We start from the raw sequence: 15,156 nt of genomic DNA, 5'->3' as shown, positions 1-15,156 counted from the left end.
TTAGGAATAGAAGAGGGTGTAGTTCTACAGACCCATGAACTAGCACACTGATCTAATGTATATATCTGACTTCAGAGTCTTCTGAAGGAATCAGAATTCTTTCAAATATAAAGAAGAAGGAATTTTTCCTTTGATTTTTTTTTTTAAATGCTCCCTAAGTTTCATAGGATATAAGCCTTCTTGTGTACTCTGACTCCTTTTCCATCTTTGCCGCTAGATTCTTTTCCCTTATTTGTTCTCAAATATTTCCTTTATAGCTTGCTCATCTTTTTATAGTACTAGATGTTTACGTAGTTAGAAAAATGATTACAATGATTATATTGTGTAAGTGCTTAGTGTTTCTCCTACTTAGACTACGTGATATGCTGCTGTTGTTTCCTAGAAAATGACTGTGGTCAGATTGTCATCTAGTCTGTTCCGGACAGTGAGATATTGTTTAAACACTGTTCTTATGTGTCTGGATAGGGTGGCCCTTTTCAACTGCTTTCACTGCTGCAAGACTTTTTTTTTTTTTTTAGCCCCTTGACTGCCACATGACAGCAAGCAGTAGATGAAAAGCTGTATTGATCACAGTGATCATCATCTTGAATGTGGTGCTTAACAGTTATAATAACTTACTGTACAAAGCAAAAATCTGGATAAGGGGAGTACTCTTAGCTTTTGCGTAATCAAAACAAGCTAGTTTCTGATACTTGTCCTTTATGTAAATATTGATGTTTTTAGTGAAAAGAAAAATAAATCTAAGTTTGTATTTAACCTGAAGAGCTGCAGATACTTATGTGCCCTTAAAATGCACCCTTGTTTGAAAGAGGTGGTGTAAAAGAAACTTATTTCTTAAGAAAACTGACTTTTTCATACACAAGTGACATCTTCCTCCATCCCCCCAAACTTTTTGCCATCTATTTGGGATAGCGTACTTCTTGCATCCTGAAAGAACCGTAACCACATTTCAGGGATAGGTGACATCAGTTTAGGTGTACAGTATCACTTCTAAAGAATTGTCTGAAGACTAGATTTTCTTGGTGCTAAAAGGCAGTCCAGGAGAATAAGTGCTATGAGAGATAACAGGGCATCAGTTTTCCTCTTAACACTGTGTTATGTGGGTGTTTATATTTACCAGCTTCCTTGCAGCTTCTTTTACTTATTTTTCGTTACTATTCTTTTTGATTATGCTTCGGGATAATAGATTGAATGTTGCATTGGATTTTACATTGGTGTTCTTTTAATAACAGAAAAATACACCTCAGTGGATGGGTGTCAGGGGATTTGTGGTGAGTTCACCAGTAAAGGCAGATTTCTAACTTAATGACATAGTGTGAAATTTCATAATTGGTGCATTCTTCATAATGTTGGTTTTAGAAGAACTTAACCCACATAGATTAATGTTGGGTGTTGATAACAGTCCATGTGGATTATTGAGTACTTTTTCGTCCAAGTCTTTTGCTGATATGATAAATTACTTTCAAATGAAAGTTCATTGCATTGTTACTCTGTGTCTGATTTTTTGCAGTGCCTCCAGACAGGCTCTCTCTCTCTGAGCATGCTCTTGTTCAGCTCTTAATTTCAGGATAACTTTATGAAATCTCCCCCATGCTTCACTTTGCCCTTCATATCTTTTTGGTTGGCACTGGTTTATGTCTGATATTTGCACCTCCTGGATTTAATTCCTTTACCTGAGCAAGCTAACTACTTGACACCGGTAGAGCTGAGTTCACCAACGCTTAAAGCAGTGGTGTGAAACCTTTGCAGGTGGGTGGTCCTGGGCTCTCAGTGCTCTTGTCCTGAACTAGTCGTGATGGAGTTGAGTTTGCTACAAACTGGTCTTGCCTGCATTCTCAGCAAAATGAGATGAGCTTCTGAGTGGATGGCTTAGTAAGGGAACACAACCCCAACTTATAACCACAGCTTCTGAAACCCTACTGATCCTTTAGTCTAAAAGATAAGTCTTGTAACTCTTGGGGATGTTCTGAATGCCTGGGTTTTGTTAATTGATATTGTGTAATGTTCCAGTGGTTCTGCTGGTGACTGACACTTGCTGGAAGCGTTGTCTGTGTTGTTTTTACAGGCTGCTTTTGTAACTGCACTGTATAGCTCAGGCATGTGTGGTTCTAGTTCTATGTTTTGGTTAGGAAAAAAAGCGAGTGGGCTGCAATTCACAGAAAAAGATGTGTAGCTTACTTCTGACTGTCATCTCTCCTGAATCCCTTTTAGGAATCGATGAAGAAGCAGCTTGCTTCTGGTATCCCTTTTTTTGTTTGTTTGTTTTTTTCCTTTTTTCCTTTCCTGGTGGCCTCTTTTTGGTTAGATGATGAGCTATACTTTTGTTGGGGAGTGGTGGGGAAGCTACAAGGTCTTGTGGCTTGTGGAATGAGGCTCTTTGCACTAGAGCAAATTCTTCTGTCTTTCTAGAGATGGTAAGTCCTTTAAAAAACAAAACTAAACACCCCTACACACACAAACAAACCCCACAACAAAACAAGAACAACAACGAAGAACCCTGTGCCTGGGAACACATAGCTGTTCTCAATAGCTGTTCAGCGACTGTGGTCTGTTGGCTGGTGTCTCCTGCTTAAAAAGTCTGAATATCTTTTAATCAAGGTCACAATACAGAGGAAGGACAGAAAATTAAATTCTGTAACTTTCACATTGGTTTCACAAAGGAAATTCTCACCCTCTGCAGGAATCTGTAATGAAGACAAAACCAGCTTATATTGCTTCTGTGGTGAAAGAGTCTGGTCTGTGAAGCAGTATCAGGACAAGTGAATGTTTATGGAAGACATCAGTGATGAAAAATCTATGTAACTTATTGTATGGGTCACTAGATTCCTCCCTCCCTTTTTACCTACCTGGAACTGTGTTAGTGTGAAGTATTCATTTTGCTTTAGGCATTTAGAATTTTAATTGTCTCTTATTTGGGAATTCTTTCTCCCTGTTGAAAGCAAATGGAAGTGTTATTTCACGTGTTGCTTAAGTTGCTCAAAATCTGGTCTGCTGTCAGAAGGGGTGGTCCTGCCCTGTTCTCAGCTAAGTGTTACCACCACCTTCTTTCTGTTTTCATGCAGCGTGCCTGCTTAGAAAGCTGTTTTGACTGAAAACTAACTTTAAAGAAGAGAAATACCTAAAATCTCAGTTGGATCGTTGCTCTGATCTTGCTGACAGAAAGGGCAGTATGATCTTCTGTCAGTTTTAGCCCGTTGTAAAACCACCTCTTGAGGCTGTAGTTACCTGAAGTGCTCTAATACAGTCTGGAGGCTTGCTGCTGATGAGGAGATCCTGCTTCCATTCGTCTCCTTTCAGAGGCTCTGGTACTCCTTAGATGCTTCTGTGGTTTGACTCAGCTAGGTAATGTGAAAGAAAATTACTCATTGATTCCACCTGGATGATAAGCTGAAACGGTTCCTGAGGAGACTTGAGGTGTGCTGCAACAGATGCAAGGCAGGGGAGCAGAACTGGGCAGCCCGGAGTAGGGGGAGCAGAAGGGAGGATGTAGCCATTCCCTTCTAGCCAGCAACGAGCCCGGCATTGTATCGCCCAGCTTCACCTGGAGTGTGGAGGCTTACAACCTAGATGTTGACAGCTTGTAGGGATAGTTGTTCCACTTCAGTCTTAATGCTTGGTGCACCTACCAGATGTACAGATTTATAGATAGAAAAATCACAGGCAGTTGTCTTGGTTTGAGAAATCTTCTTGTAGGGCTTCTTGTTTGTGTACATTAAATAAATTTAACATTCATCTTTTATTTATTTTCTTTCTCTTTTTCTCGTTCTGCAGATGTTCTTCTAAACTGTTCCATTTCTTTCCATTAATCTAAACAGCTTTTTCAGAACAAATACAAATTGCATGGTTTTGAGATTAAGAGTGTATGTGTATATACATACAAAGCTGAAATGCGTAAGTCAGAGTTTAGAGAAAATTTATACTTTACGTGGGAAGGTTTGAATGCTGTCTGTCAATAGTATGTACCTGTGACTTAGAAAAGCATTTGGTATTGGGCTTTGCTGCTGTTAAATCCAAATAATCATTGATTAGATACTTGAGTGGCCAAGATTAAATACTGGTTTAATTACTTCCTTCTTTTGTGTGAGAAGTTGTTTTTACTGTGACAGTAGGCAAGAATAGCTATGAGGTTGACAGCCTGAAATAGCTTTTTATTATTATTTTGATTGTTGTTTTTTTCCTTTAGCTGGAAGTTGTTTAAAATGTCTCTGGTGTTATTGCTCCCAGTCCAGATGGCTTTCTGCCTTTGTTTCAGTTACTAGATGTGATATTGTTAGTCACTAGTGCCACCACACATTTTATGGTTTGGCTCATGACTCATGCTCACAGCCGTCTTACGTTGCCAATCCGTGTTTATTCTCAGTATAAATACTTGTTCTCTCTTGACCCCTGTGATGTCAGCTACTGGTGGAAATTGGGTGCTGACTGTAAAAGACACTAAGCTGTTTCCTTGAGGAAGGAAATATTAAGTAAGTGCCTGAAAGCAAGAATAGCTTCCCAGCATGCTCAGATTGGTGTGATGATTGCTCTTCTCTTTTTAATTGAAAATTGAAATGGAATTTTAAAAGATTCTGATATCTGTGTTTGAAGTTGTAATTACAAACAAGTATCTTAGAAGGACTTTATAACTCTGTGTTGTAGTGTCTAGGTTATAGAGTATGTAACAGCATTTTTAAGTCTTGCTTCTTTGAGCATTTCAAACTCTTGTTGATGCACTAAAGTGGTTTCAACAATGGAAAATGTTGTGGAAAAACACCTGGAAGAGGATGAAAATGGAAAAGATCTTATGCTGAATTAAAATAGGACTTATGAGCAAAATAACTACATAGAACAAATTAATGTTTTCCATGCTGCTGTACCTGTTAAAGTAATGCTTTATAATGGCAATACCACTTTATTTTACCGTGATGACCACAGAAAATAACTGAAAATATACTGTATGTGTGTACAAGTATGAAAAATCTTCAAATGTTTTTTCTGTGACCACTATTCTCAGTTACAACAAAATTGCAGCCAAGATTTTATGGGTATAAGTAGCTGGACGGAGGAAAAGAAATGATATCCCATTTACATAGTACTTACCTTGTTAGCAACTACCTTAACTATCTTGTTAAAGATATACTGATTGGTAATGAGGAACACTGCATTTTCTCTAGATTTTTTGGGTAGATGCTGTAATAGTGTAGTCTGTGTTGCATGATGGGATTTCCACACCCACTGATGAGTGAAGGGATAGATTTGTAAATATCTGGTAATTAAGATGAAATAGTTTCATATCTGATTTGTCATGTTCACCAGGTCTATGCCCCCACCTCCAATTGTTTTTGTTGTGATTGTCTGGTGCAGTGTAGTGGATTTTTGGGGGAATGAGGACCTGATGGTTATAAACGGGTTTTGATAATGATGATGATGATAGGAGCTCCCTAATTGTTGCTTCTATTGAGGAAAAATATTTTTCTTTACAAAGTTGTGCTTTCTGAAAGTTAGAGGGTTTTTTGTTTGCCTTTAATGAAAATTCTACTATATTTTTACCTAGTACAAGCAAAATACTAAGTGATCCACATGCTTAGTGTGGTAACAAGTCGAGTTGGCAAGAGTCATGCTTGTGTGGGTCCTCACAACTTTGTGAAGGCTGAATGGAAAGGTTTTGAAGTTACCTGGGTCTCATTATTCAGTGTATTTACATGGCAGTTAGAGGTGAGACTGAAGTGTTGTGTCTCATGTCTAAGGCAGCTCTGAACTGGCAAGCTGATAGTAGCACAGCTGTGGTGCCAAATAGGTGCTTTGGGTATTTAGGTGGGCTCCATGTGGGTTTGGGACTTGCTATCCCACTGGTGACAGGTAAACTTTAGGAGATTACAGTTCTTTCCAGCCAACCCTCTTTCTCTGCTGGAGGTATTAATCTCCTGAATTTTTCCAAATATCAGATGAGCAATTTTATATATTTACGGTAACTGGAGGGATAGAAACCAGTACTGAGGAATGAGGCAGAGATGGACTGTGAACATTTTAAAGTGGTGATTTAAATGGTTTAACAATGATGATCAGTAAAAGGTAGCACTGAACAGCCCTTTACAATATGTACAAAATACTAATAGCTTATTTGTCAACAAAAAGTTATGCTTCTGTAGTAGTTGATGTTTGTGCTGCTGGCATATTCTGTTGTCCGTTGTAGGCACATTCAGCTTTCCCCTGTGCTTGCTTGTTTGTTTATTTATTTCATTGCAAGCTGTCTGTATCAAGCAAGGGATTACAGAGAGACTTTCTGAAGTACCACTTTGTTTCTGCTGTCAATTAAATCATGACAATGATTTAAAAGCCTACCAATTTTAAAGAGTTGAATTTCTGTGAAATATGAGTATCAAACAAAGTTATCTCCTGCATATCGTAACATTTGGAATTAGTAGCTGGTGGTATGACTTTTCCTAAACTAAGCTGTTTTATAAAGAAAAAAGCTGAAGAGGGAGGGGAATGAAACACCTTTGTTGTGACTTAGTTGGTCTCCAGGAGGTTTGTGGCGGGTTCAAATATAGAGCATTATAAAAAGATCTCCTGGTTGCTTGTTTTGGGGCAAAATAGTAATAAACTGTTTTGGGATTGAAAAGCTATATTCATAAATGCATATACGCTTGGAAAAATTGCACAGCATGATAATTATCAGTAATTCAATGGCATGACCAGTTTAAGCAATCCTGTACTGTATCTTGGTATAACCTTAGTATGTTTAGCACCTGTAGAAAGGATTACCTTTTGAGAACAGATTTGGCCTAGTGTCTTAACAAAGGGGAAAATATTATGTGTCAAACAGACTTTTTAGCAATGTAGTCAGCAGTAGTGACTGGATTTCAGAAAGCTGTTGTTCTATTTTTTTTTTTCATTTGCTGATGAGCTTGTTTGAACCTGCTCTGTGATGTATGAAGAACAACAGCCGAGTGTATTGGTTATATCCTGCTTTTTCTGCTGGTGCTGTAATAGGTGAAATACCTTCACTTGAGCAGAACAGGCCTGAGTTTAGAGCAGGGAAGGGATCTAGAAGAGAAGGGAAGGATTGATAAAAGTAGTGGAAAGCTGTAATAGTAGTGAAGTTGCACATTCTGGCTTATTTTTTTACAAATGGTTATTTCCCACATCTTGTGATGTCCAACAGGAATTAGAAGGGTATAGGGGTAACTTGTCTTTATTGGAGAAGTGCTTTACAACAGCGTGTTAACAACACTTCCCATCCCTTTGTCAGCTGAAGAGCATTGTCTGGATGAAGAATGTGGTAAATACTTCAGTGAATAGTGATTGAAGGGAAAATGCATCTTTAGAGAGTGGTCATCAAAAGATAAGACTTGGAAAGTCAGGAAAAACTAGTGGTAGCATTAAGAGTAAATAAAAATGTTTTGAAATGGGAAGGACAAGTAATCAGGAAGCCAGTGTAGTGAGTTGAAGTAGATCAAACAAAAGGTTTCCCCCTACTCTGCAGTGGATGTAGTTTACACAGTGGGTTGAATTCATTGGAGGTGATCTTTCAAGGGTGAAAGCGAATGGAGATAAATGTCTTTAGAGCAAAATGTCACTTCCTAATAGAGTTGAAGATTCTTTTCCTACTATTAATATAGACTTTCAAGTTGAATATGTCACTCTGGCCATTTTTGTTCAAAAACAAAATTATAAAATTGATCATGTGCTTTCATATTCAATATTGCCATGCTTCATCCCAGAAGTTTGCTTTGGTTGTATTTTATGCAGGTAAATAGTTTTAGAGAAAATCTAAAACGAATTTCTGCCTTTGCTTTAGCTAACCTCTAATTAGTTAATTTTTTCTCTTATTACTTTGCCTTAATGATATAAAACATCTCAACAATAGTGCTTTACCAGGCAAGTGCTTCTGTTATACTAAATGGAATTAATGAGTAAAACTGTGCTTATGTGTTTGCAATACTGGCATTTGAGACCCCAGACTTGCAAGCTGAGCTGTACAAGCAGGCTTACGTAAACTTTCCAAAGGCTTTAAAATGTGTGTCTAATTATAAAAGGTTAAGTATACTGATTTTTTTTTTTTTCCCCCCAAGGCCATGTGGTTATGATATTATTGAGATTCCATAATGCCTCCTGCCGTGACAGACAGCCTTGACATCTGGGCTGTGGATTCACAGATTGGTGCTGATGGCTCAATATCTGTGGACTTCCTGTTGCCCACTGGAATCTACATCAACCTGGATGTCCCTCGAGATGCCACCATATCTCATATTAAACAGGTAATACCAAATAGTCAATTAACTTAAAAGTTAACTTATATTTGGAATGAGTGCTGTTTCTGATTTTTATGTGCCTTTTGACAAATCAAGTAATGAATTTGAGTAGGCATAAAAAAATAATGTATTGAAGGCACGCACATAGCAGGTTAATTAGTAAGGATGTATATGTGTCTGGGGGTTTGCAATGTTTTTGGGCAGATAGCAAGGTTCGGAGAAATTACTTCTTGCTGATGGTTACACTTCAGCAGAGATTATTCTAATAGCTCTATATTAATACTCTATTGCTACATCTAAACCTTTTTTTAACACATTGGTAATACACTGTATGTTGTTTTAATATTTCTCCGATTAGTGTGCAAACAGGAGACGCTGTGTCTAGTTTGATTTTAATATAGAAGTCACAGATTGTGCTCCTGCTTCTTTTGACTTGACACCAAAGATAGATGCTTTAAAAATGATGTATACCACTACTTAAAGGTTGTGTACAAGTGCCTTGTTAGGGCATCACTTAAGTGAGGAAATACTCAAATCGAAGGGGAGCATGTAAGGAAATAACCACAGATGCTAACAAATAATTTACTGACCTTTCATCAGTTAATGGCCATGTGGGCATTTAGAAAAGGTACTGTGGAATTAGATAGTGGGTGAATTACAACACCAACTAATCTGCTCCTTAAGCATAATAAACTTCTGACAGAAAATAAAGAACTGTGATTTCTCATTCCATTGAATTGTCTGGTAAATAAGGACATTGTTTTTCATTCCTATTCAGTCTGACAGTATTCGCTTGTTTGTAGAAGTTATTTCTTTTGTTATCACTAGTAGCTTCATATAATTTATTGTACTTCTAATTTGAAACATTCTAGACACTGAAGGTTTTTTTATGCAGCAGACCACTTAGTATTTTAGTAGAAGTGAGAGTACTGCTAGAAATTGAAGCAATCCAAGAAATAAGTTTTTTGCTATACTCAAATACTTGAAATCTGACTGGAAAAATGTCATTGTTTTAGTAAGAGTAACCTGGGCAATTACAGGTTAGTTGGTAGGTAAGATAATGGAATAGCTGATAGTAATTTCAACTGATAAAGAATTTGAAAAATGTGTGTAAGTGACAACAATAAGGGACTTGAACTAAGCTGTCTAGTTTTTTCCTGATGGTTGTGACACACTGAAACAACGTTCTGTAAACAGGTTGATATTTAGCTGTTTCTTAAAGAAAAGGAATGTTGATCAGAAAAGGAATGTTGATCGTAACTACAGAGGTCTTTCATGGAAATCACTGTATTTGCAAACAAAACAATAATGAAGACTTTGGTGGCATACTGGATTAGTAGCTTTAGTCCCACCACATTGCTATGACAAGCCTTGATTTGTGGACCCTTGGTTGTATAAATAGAGGAGTTGAGAGGAAATATAGGGAGTTTATCTTGTATGTGAAACTGTTAAGATTAAAATAAGAGAAAAGAAAAAAAAATAGCCTATTACTTGAGGGCTGAAGAATTTTTAGTTTCTGTAGACATTGGAAGTCAGTTTCAGGGACTTCATGGCTTTTGAAATTTTACAATCATTAAGGGATGTAAGTACCAGTAGCTGGAAATTAAAGTCAGACAATTTGGAGGGAACAAAAAAGGTACAGTTTTTTTAATCATTATAACTAGCTAATGGAGAAAAACACAGAGGCAATAATAGAGTTGATCTTTTGATACTGTTGTTGGAATTTTTGCTCTAAACCAAAGGTAATTGCTGAATTCAGCTCTCAGTCAGCTGAGCAAAATATACTGGAATATGTTTCTGGAAGGCAGAATTCTTTGTTCAAATCTATGAAATATATGCAGGTATGCTCAGTTCAGCTTCAGTTTGAAAAGAGGTTTTTGCCATTGCGTTATTATCATGCAGTTCCTGTTTCAAAATAAGTTTCAGAAGCAAATCCATAAAATGTAAACTTAAAATAATCTCACAGATAAAGATGTGAATAGTATTTAGGTTGGGAAAGCTCTTTTTAATTCTGATTTAAGTTCTGATTTCTGCTAAGGATTTTATATATTTTATGTATTTGATATGTTGGTGTTACTTAAGGTGTAATCTGCTACTTAAGTATTCAGTTCAGTAAAGCATTAGTTAGTGTTCTGTGGGTGACTTGCATGTCTTAGTGGCCTGCCAGTAGTTTAAAAATAAATTTACTTAAAGCCAGAAAACAGGATTTTTTTTTTTTTTATTCAGGAACTAGTTTCATAGTGGGAACTTGTTGTCTATATATTACAATAATTACTGGAAAAAGTATAGACATGTCTTGGGGGAGAAGGATTTTGATAGGAAGCTATAGGAATGGATGGAGGAGAGTGACAGTTTGGTGGTCAGTGTCAAGAACATCTGACTCCAAAACTAGTAAGTGCTTTGTTTCTCTAGTGACAGCTGCAGTACTGCAACTTCACTGCAAATAGGGCTGTGGTGGGTCTAATCCCAGGGTAAGTGTCAGGATGAGTGTTAGTGCTGCCCTTCTCTCATCACCTCATAGTACTTGTCCCTGTGTGTTTTTTACCCCTGGGGTATTTATGCACACAAGTTGCTGCTTCAAAATAATCTCAAGATAGAGACTACAAACAAGACAAAGTAGATATATACAAGATTTATAGGGATAAAAATGAACCAAGTTAGCAAACATGCTACTCTTATGTTCTTTTGGGAACATAAATGGAAATTATTGTTACCATCAGTGCCATAAGATATGTGGTTTCTTGTTTTGTTTCATGTATTTCTTTATTTTCTTTGCAGCTGTTATGGAAGCAGGCACATGCCTATCCCCTCTTTCACCTCCTCATGGAGATTGACTCTTACATGTTCTCATGCGTGAATCAGACTGCTGTGCATGAAGAATTAGAGGATGAAACACGGAGACTTTGTGATGTTAGACCCTTTCTTCCTGTCCTTAAACTAGTGACAAGGAATTGTGATCCAGGAGAAAAGTTGGATTCTAAAATAGGTGTCCTTATAGGCAAAGGTAATTACATTTAATTTTTTTGAAAAATGAGGGTAAACTTGGTTTTATATGAGGGTCTTAATTAGGCAGTTAACAGTGGAAAAATAAAAATTAAAAAAACCCCAACCCCTAAGTATTTCCCTGACAGAATTCCCTTTTCTCAAACTAATACTGATGTAGTTTAAAAGAATTTAAATACTCAAGATGAAACATTTGAAAGTTGTTGAAAGCTACTTTCTGTATTGTATTTTGGCACTGTGTTGTGTTGCTATATCAATCAAGAGCAAATTTTATCTTACTAGATGAGGGAAAAATCTATAATATGATTACTAAGTGAAGGAAAGCATAATCCCTGAGAAGTGTTATCATAAGTAGCCTACAGCAAAATGGATACACAGAAGGAACTAGAATTATTACGGGTTTGTTATACATGGTTTCTGAATTGGTTAACAGTATCATTCTTGTTTTTGCTCTCAATTGTGGCACTGATTTTCAGCAAACAATGAAAAGCTATTTTTAAAGGTTTCACAGTAACTTGTTCTTGATGTTATTTCAGAATTTTCAGCTTTTAAATCTACTCTGCTTGGTTATACAATCAAGATTGACAGGGTCATGTGAGGTCATACCTCTTGTTTTAAAACAATGGACCATTGTTACTCTTTTATAAAGACTGCAGGTTTTGTTTAGATTTTAGCAGTACACTGTCTGCCTATTTGTTAAAACTGACAATGGAAACAGTTAGCCAGTTTAACCGTTCAGACGTATTCTGACAGAATCTGAGATTCACATTCTTTGATTGAATATTTTGCTTATTATAGCTGTATGAGATCCTTCCTTCTGCAGCCCCCATTCTGTACCTTAGCAGTGGAAAAAAAGCTTCTAAACTTAGTGTTCTGTCTTCAAAAGGTGCTCAGTGCTTTGTGTAATTTGGACAATGTCCTTCAAAGGAGAAAAGAAAGAAAGAAACACTTGCAGGCCCTATACTTCCTGAAGTGCTGAAGAATCACATCTGTCTGGACTCTCCACTGCGTATTCTCTCTTTACATATTTTAGAAAAGGAACTTTACTGATCTTGGATTGGTTGAAATTTCAGTCCTGTCATTTTGACTTGAGTAGAAGATTTTAATCACAAGGAAAACTCAAGAATAAATTTTATTTACGGTCCCAAACAAAATTTAAACAAAATTGAAAAGATGATGTCATCTTTGGGATTAAAAAAACAGTTTGCAAACACTTCTTCCCCTCTATGGTCTTTATGATACGTTTGCTGTGCTTTCTTTGCATTTGCTCTGGTGAGGAAAGACTTAAAACATTCCAAACTATCTTGAACTCGGGATAATGTTGGCTTTTCCATTTAGTAGTACCTAGAGAGGTATCGGTTCTTGCTGTTTAAACTCTCACGCCAGGTTGCGTGGGAATTGAGCAAGTAACTTTGGAAGACCACTGAAGTACAGGACAACGTAGAACCCAACTCACTTTTGAGCACCCGTTTTAGATGTAATGTCTGAAGAAAACCACTTACGTAACCTTAACTTAAAGATAATAAAGGTTTGATTGCGATGGTAAATAGATGGGTGGTATTTGTACATGTATCCTTCTGCTTCCTTGAATTCTTTCAGGTCTCCATGAATTCGATGCCTTACAAGATCCTGAAGTGAATGACTTCCGAGCTAAAATGCGGAGAATCAGTGAGGAAAAGATTCAGTCGCTTGTGGGTCTCTCCTGGATGGACTGGTTAAAGCACACTTACCCACCAGAACAGGAACCTGTTATCCCAGAGAGCTTCCAAGATAAGCTCTATAGTGGAAATCTTGTAGTGGCTGTTCATTTTGATAACTGCCAGGTAGGAATGATTGTTCATCACATTTCATGTATTGTTCTTGATCCTGATCTGAATTAGCATGTGATTGATCAAGGATATAAATGAACTAGAATACTAACATTGTGGTGTTTGCTTTAAAATGCAAATTCTTTCACCAGGATCCTTGACTCTTGAAAGAGAGAATGCAAACCTACAGTTGTGAACTGAACTTCTAAAGTCAAATTACAGTTCTGCTTCTAAAGTCACAGTGTACAACTTGTATATTCTGTATTTCACATTCACAGAACATAATTCGAAGTAGAACATAATTCAAAGTTGTCAGGACTTCTTGGCCAACCGTTACTGTGTGGCTTCACTAGCATTCTATTTTAGGCTCAGGGGATGCTGGTGAATTGGGAGGTGCCATATTCAATACAGTTCTCTGTGTGATTCATTGTTGAACATCTTTGGTGTTGACCTGCTCATTAGGTTGAGTAATAAATTTTTAAAAAAGAGGAATTAGTATTCTCTATGCTAGACATGCATATAGATTAAAACACTAGCTGAGACTTAGAGTTACCTTTTTGTTTTGGCTAACAAATGCGTAGCTTATTTTTAAAATATTTAGTTTCCACCTAAAATGATTTAGCTTCAGTTTTTTGATGTTGAAGTTGCTGTGATTCTACTTGAGCCCAGCATTCCCATTCATTTTTGTACTATGTTCTTTTGGATAACAGTGAGGAATCAGCACTGGAAACCTTAAAATCTCACAAGTGTGTAAATATATCAGGCTACATTTGTCCATTTTGACCCAAGTGCTAGATACTGATTTTCTAATGATTCAGCTGATTTTATTTGCAAAACCATATTATTTCTGATACTCTCTTTTTAAACTTAAAAAATAAAAAATCCAAAATGGTAAAATCATACCTGACTCTGGAAACACGAAATGCAGAGGTAAATACTAAATTGGGTGGCCGGTAACATTAGCTGATGTTGGATGCATAAATGTTTTTATGACGAAACCTTTCTCCAGTCCTCTTTGTCTTATTAGATGACTTGTAGTTGTCCAGGAGTGAGAATATCTGTGTGTTTGTCAGCTTTTGATTAAAATATTGTGTACATATGCATATGATAACAGCACAAAAGCAGTGGAAAAGTTCATGCTGGGGCAGAATGTATTTGCCTGCCACTGTAATAGCTTAGGCTGCTGACATTTCAAATGTTTCGAATGCTTCTGCTGCCGGTTCTGACCTTCAAAGCTATTAACAGTTCAAATTTGAGCTGCTTTTCAGAGCAGTAAACTCTGTTCCAGACGACTTGCACCGAGTACTAGAATCATCTCAGGAGAATTAAATAGGAAGATATGGGGACCATTGTGTTCTTTCAGTGGGAACGCTGCAAGATTGTGAGCAAAAAATATTAAAATGCTCTTTGTCTAGAGTGTGTGGATGAGCTGTAAAAGCTACCCTATTGTCTCTGGAGCAAGCGAAAGAGACCGATCCCCATTTCTATGACATACATGTAAGGACCTACAGTTTGGAAGTAAGGCAGCAGTTGTAGAGCACCAGCTTCCTGGGAAGAAAAAGTGTCATTCCCTGTCTGCCCACTACCAGTTATGATAGGAGAGGAAAGCCTTCACAGTTTGGCAGCTTTCTGAAGGGGGAAAGCTGTTGTCAGCTATGCAGAAACTGAGAAAATACAGAGTGAATTTTGCCTGACTATACAGAGTTAGATTTTTCCATTAGGGTAGCTTGGCTCCTTACCAGCAGACTTCTATATAAATAAAGCACAAGTCAAAAGAATATAAGCCAGACAACACTTCACATTTGTAAGTGAAGGTTTTAGAATGTTTATATCTTCAGGAGTGTGTGTGTGTAAATAAAAAAATATCAGAACAAAACCCCAGAACTTACTGAATCAACCTTTGCAAATAAGTGTGTGCAAAGCATGATGTGGTAGATTAAGGGAGATGAAAGATTTCACAGGAGACCTTTTATATTAGGAACTTTAAATGAATTTAAACTTTCTTTAATTTAAAAAAGAATGTTCTTACCTTTACCTTTTTAGAACGCACCAAGACCAGAGATAATTTGGAAATATGTAGATAGCCTGTAAAGGTTTGATTAAAAATTTTC

At 36.9% G+C, this 15,156-nt stretch overlaps 1 protein-coding gene across 7 annotated transcripts in view; it reads left to right on the top strand.

Moving 5' to 3' along the window:
* PIK3CB (phosphatidylinositol-4,5-bisphosphate 3-kinase catalytic subunit beta) overlaps positions 1-15,156 on the top strand; it is a 104,847-nt gene that overhangs the window by 48,638 nt on the left and 41,053 nt on the right. For all 7 annotated transcript variants that reach the window (XM_074833657.1, XM_074833662.1, XM_074833656.1 and 4 more), the window contains 3 exons: positions 8,055-8,240; positions 11,013-11,238; positions 12,837-13,060. In XM_074833657.1, coding sequence (XP_074689758.1) covers positions 8,088-8,240; positions 11,013-11,238; positions 12,837-13,060 — 603 coding nt within the window. In that variant the 5' untranslated portion in view covers positions 8,055-8,087. The remainder of the gene's footprint in view (positions 1-8,054; positions 8,241-11,012; positions 11,239-12,836; positions 13,061-15,156) is intronic.

Source organism: Strix aluco, chromosome 9, assembly GCF_031877795.1.
Source record: "Strix aluco isolate bStrAlu1 chromosome 9, bStrAlu1.hap1, whole genome shotgun sequence".
Taxonomy (NCBI): Eukaryota; Metazoa; Chordata; class Aves; order Strigiformes; family Strigidae; genus Strix; species Strix aluco.
The sequence above is the reverse complement of the archived record's forward strand: the minus strand, read 5'-3'. Positions and strand labels throughout refer to the sequence as shown.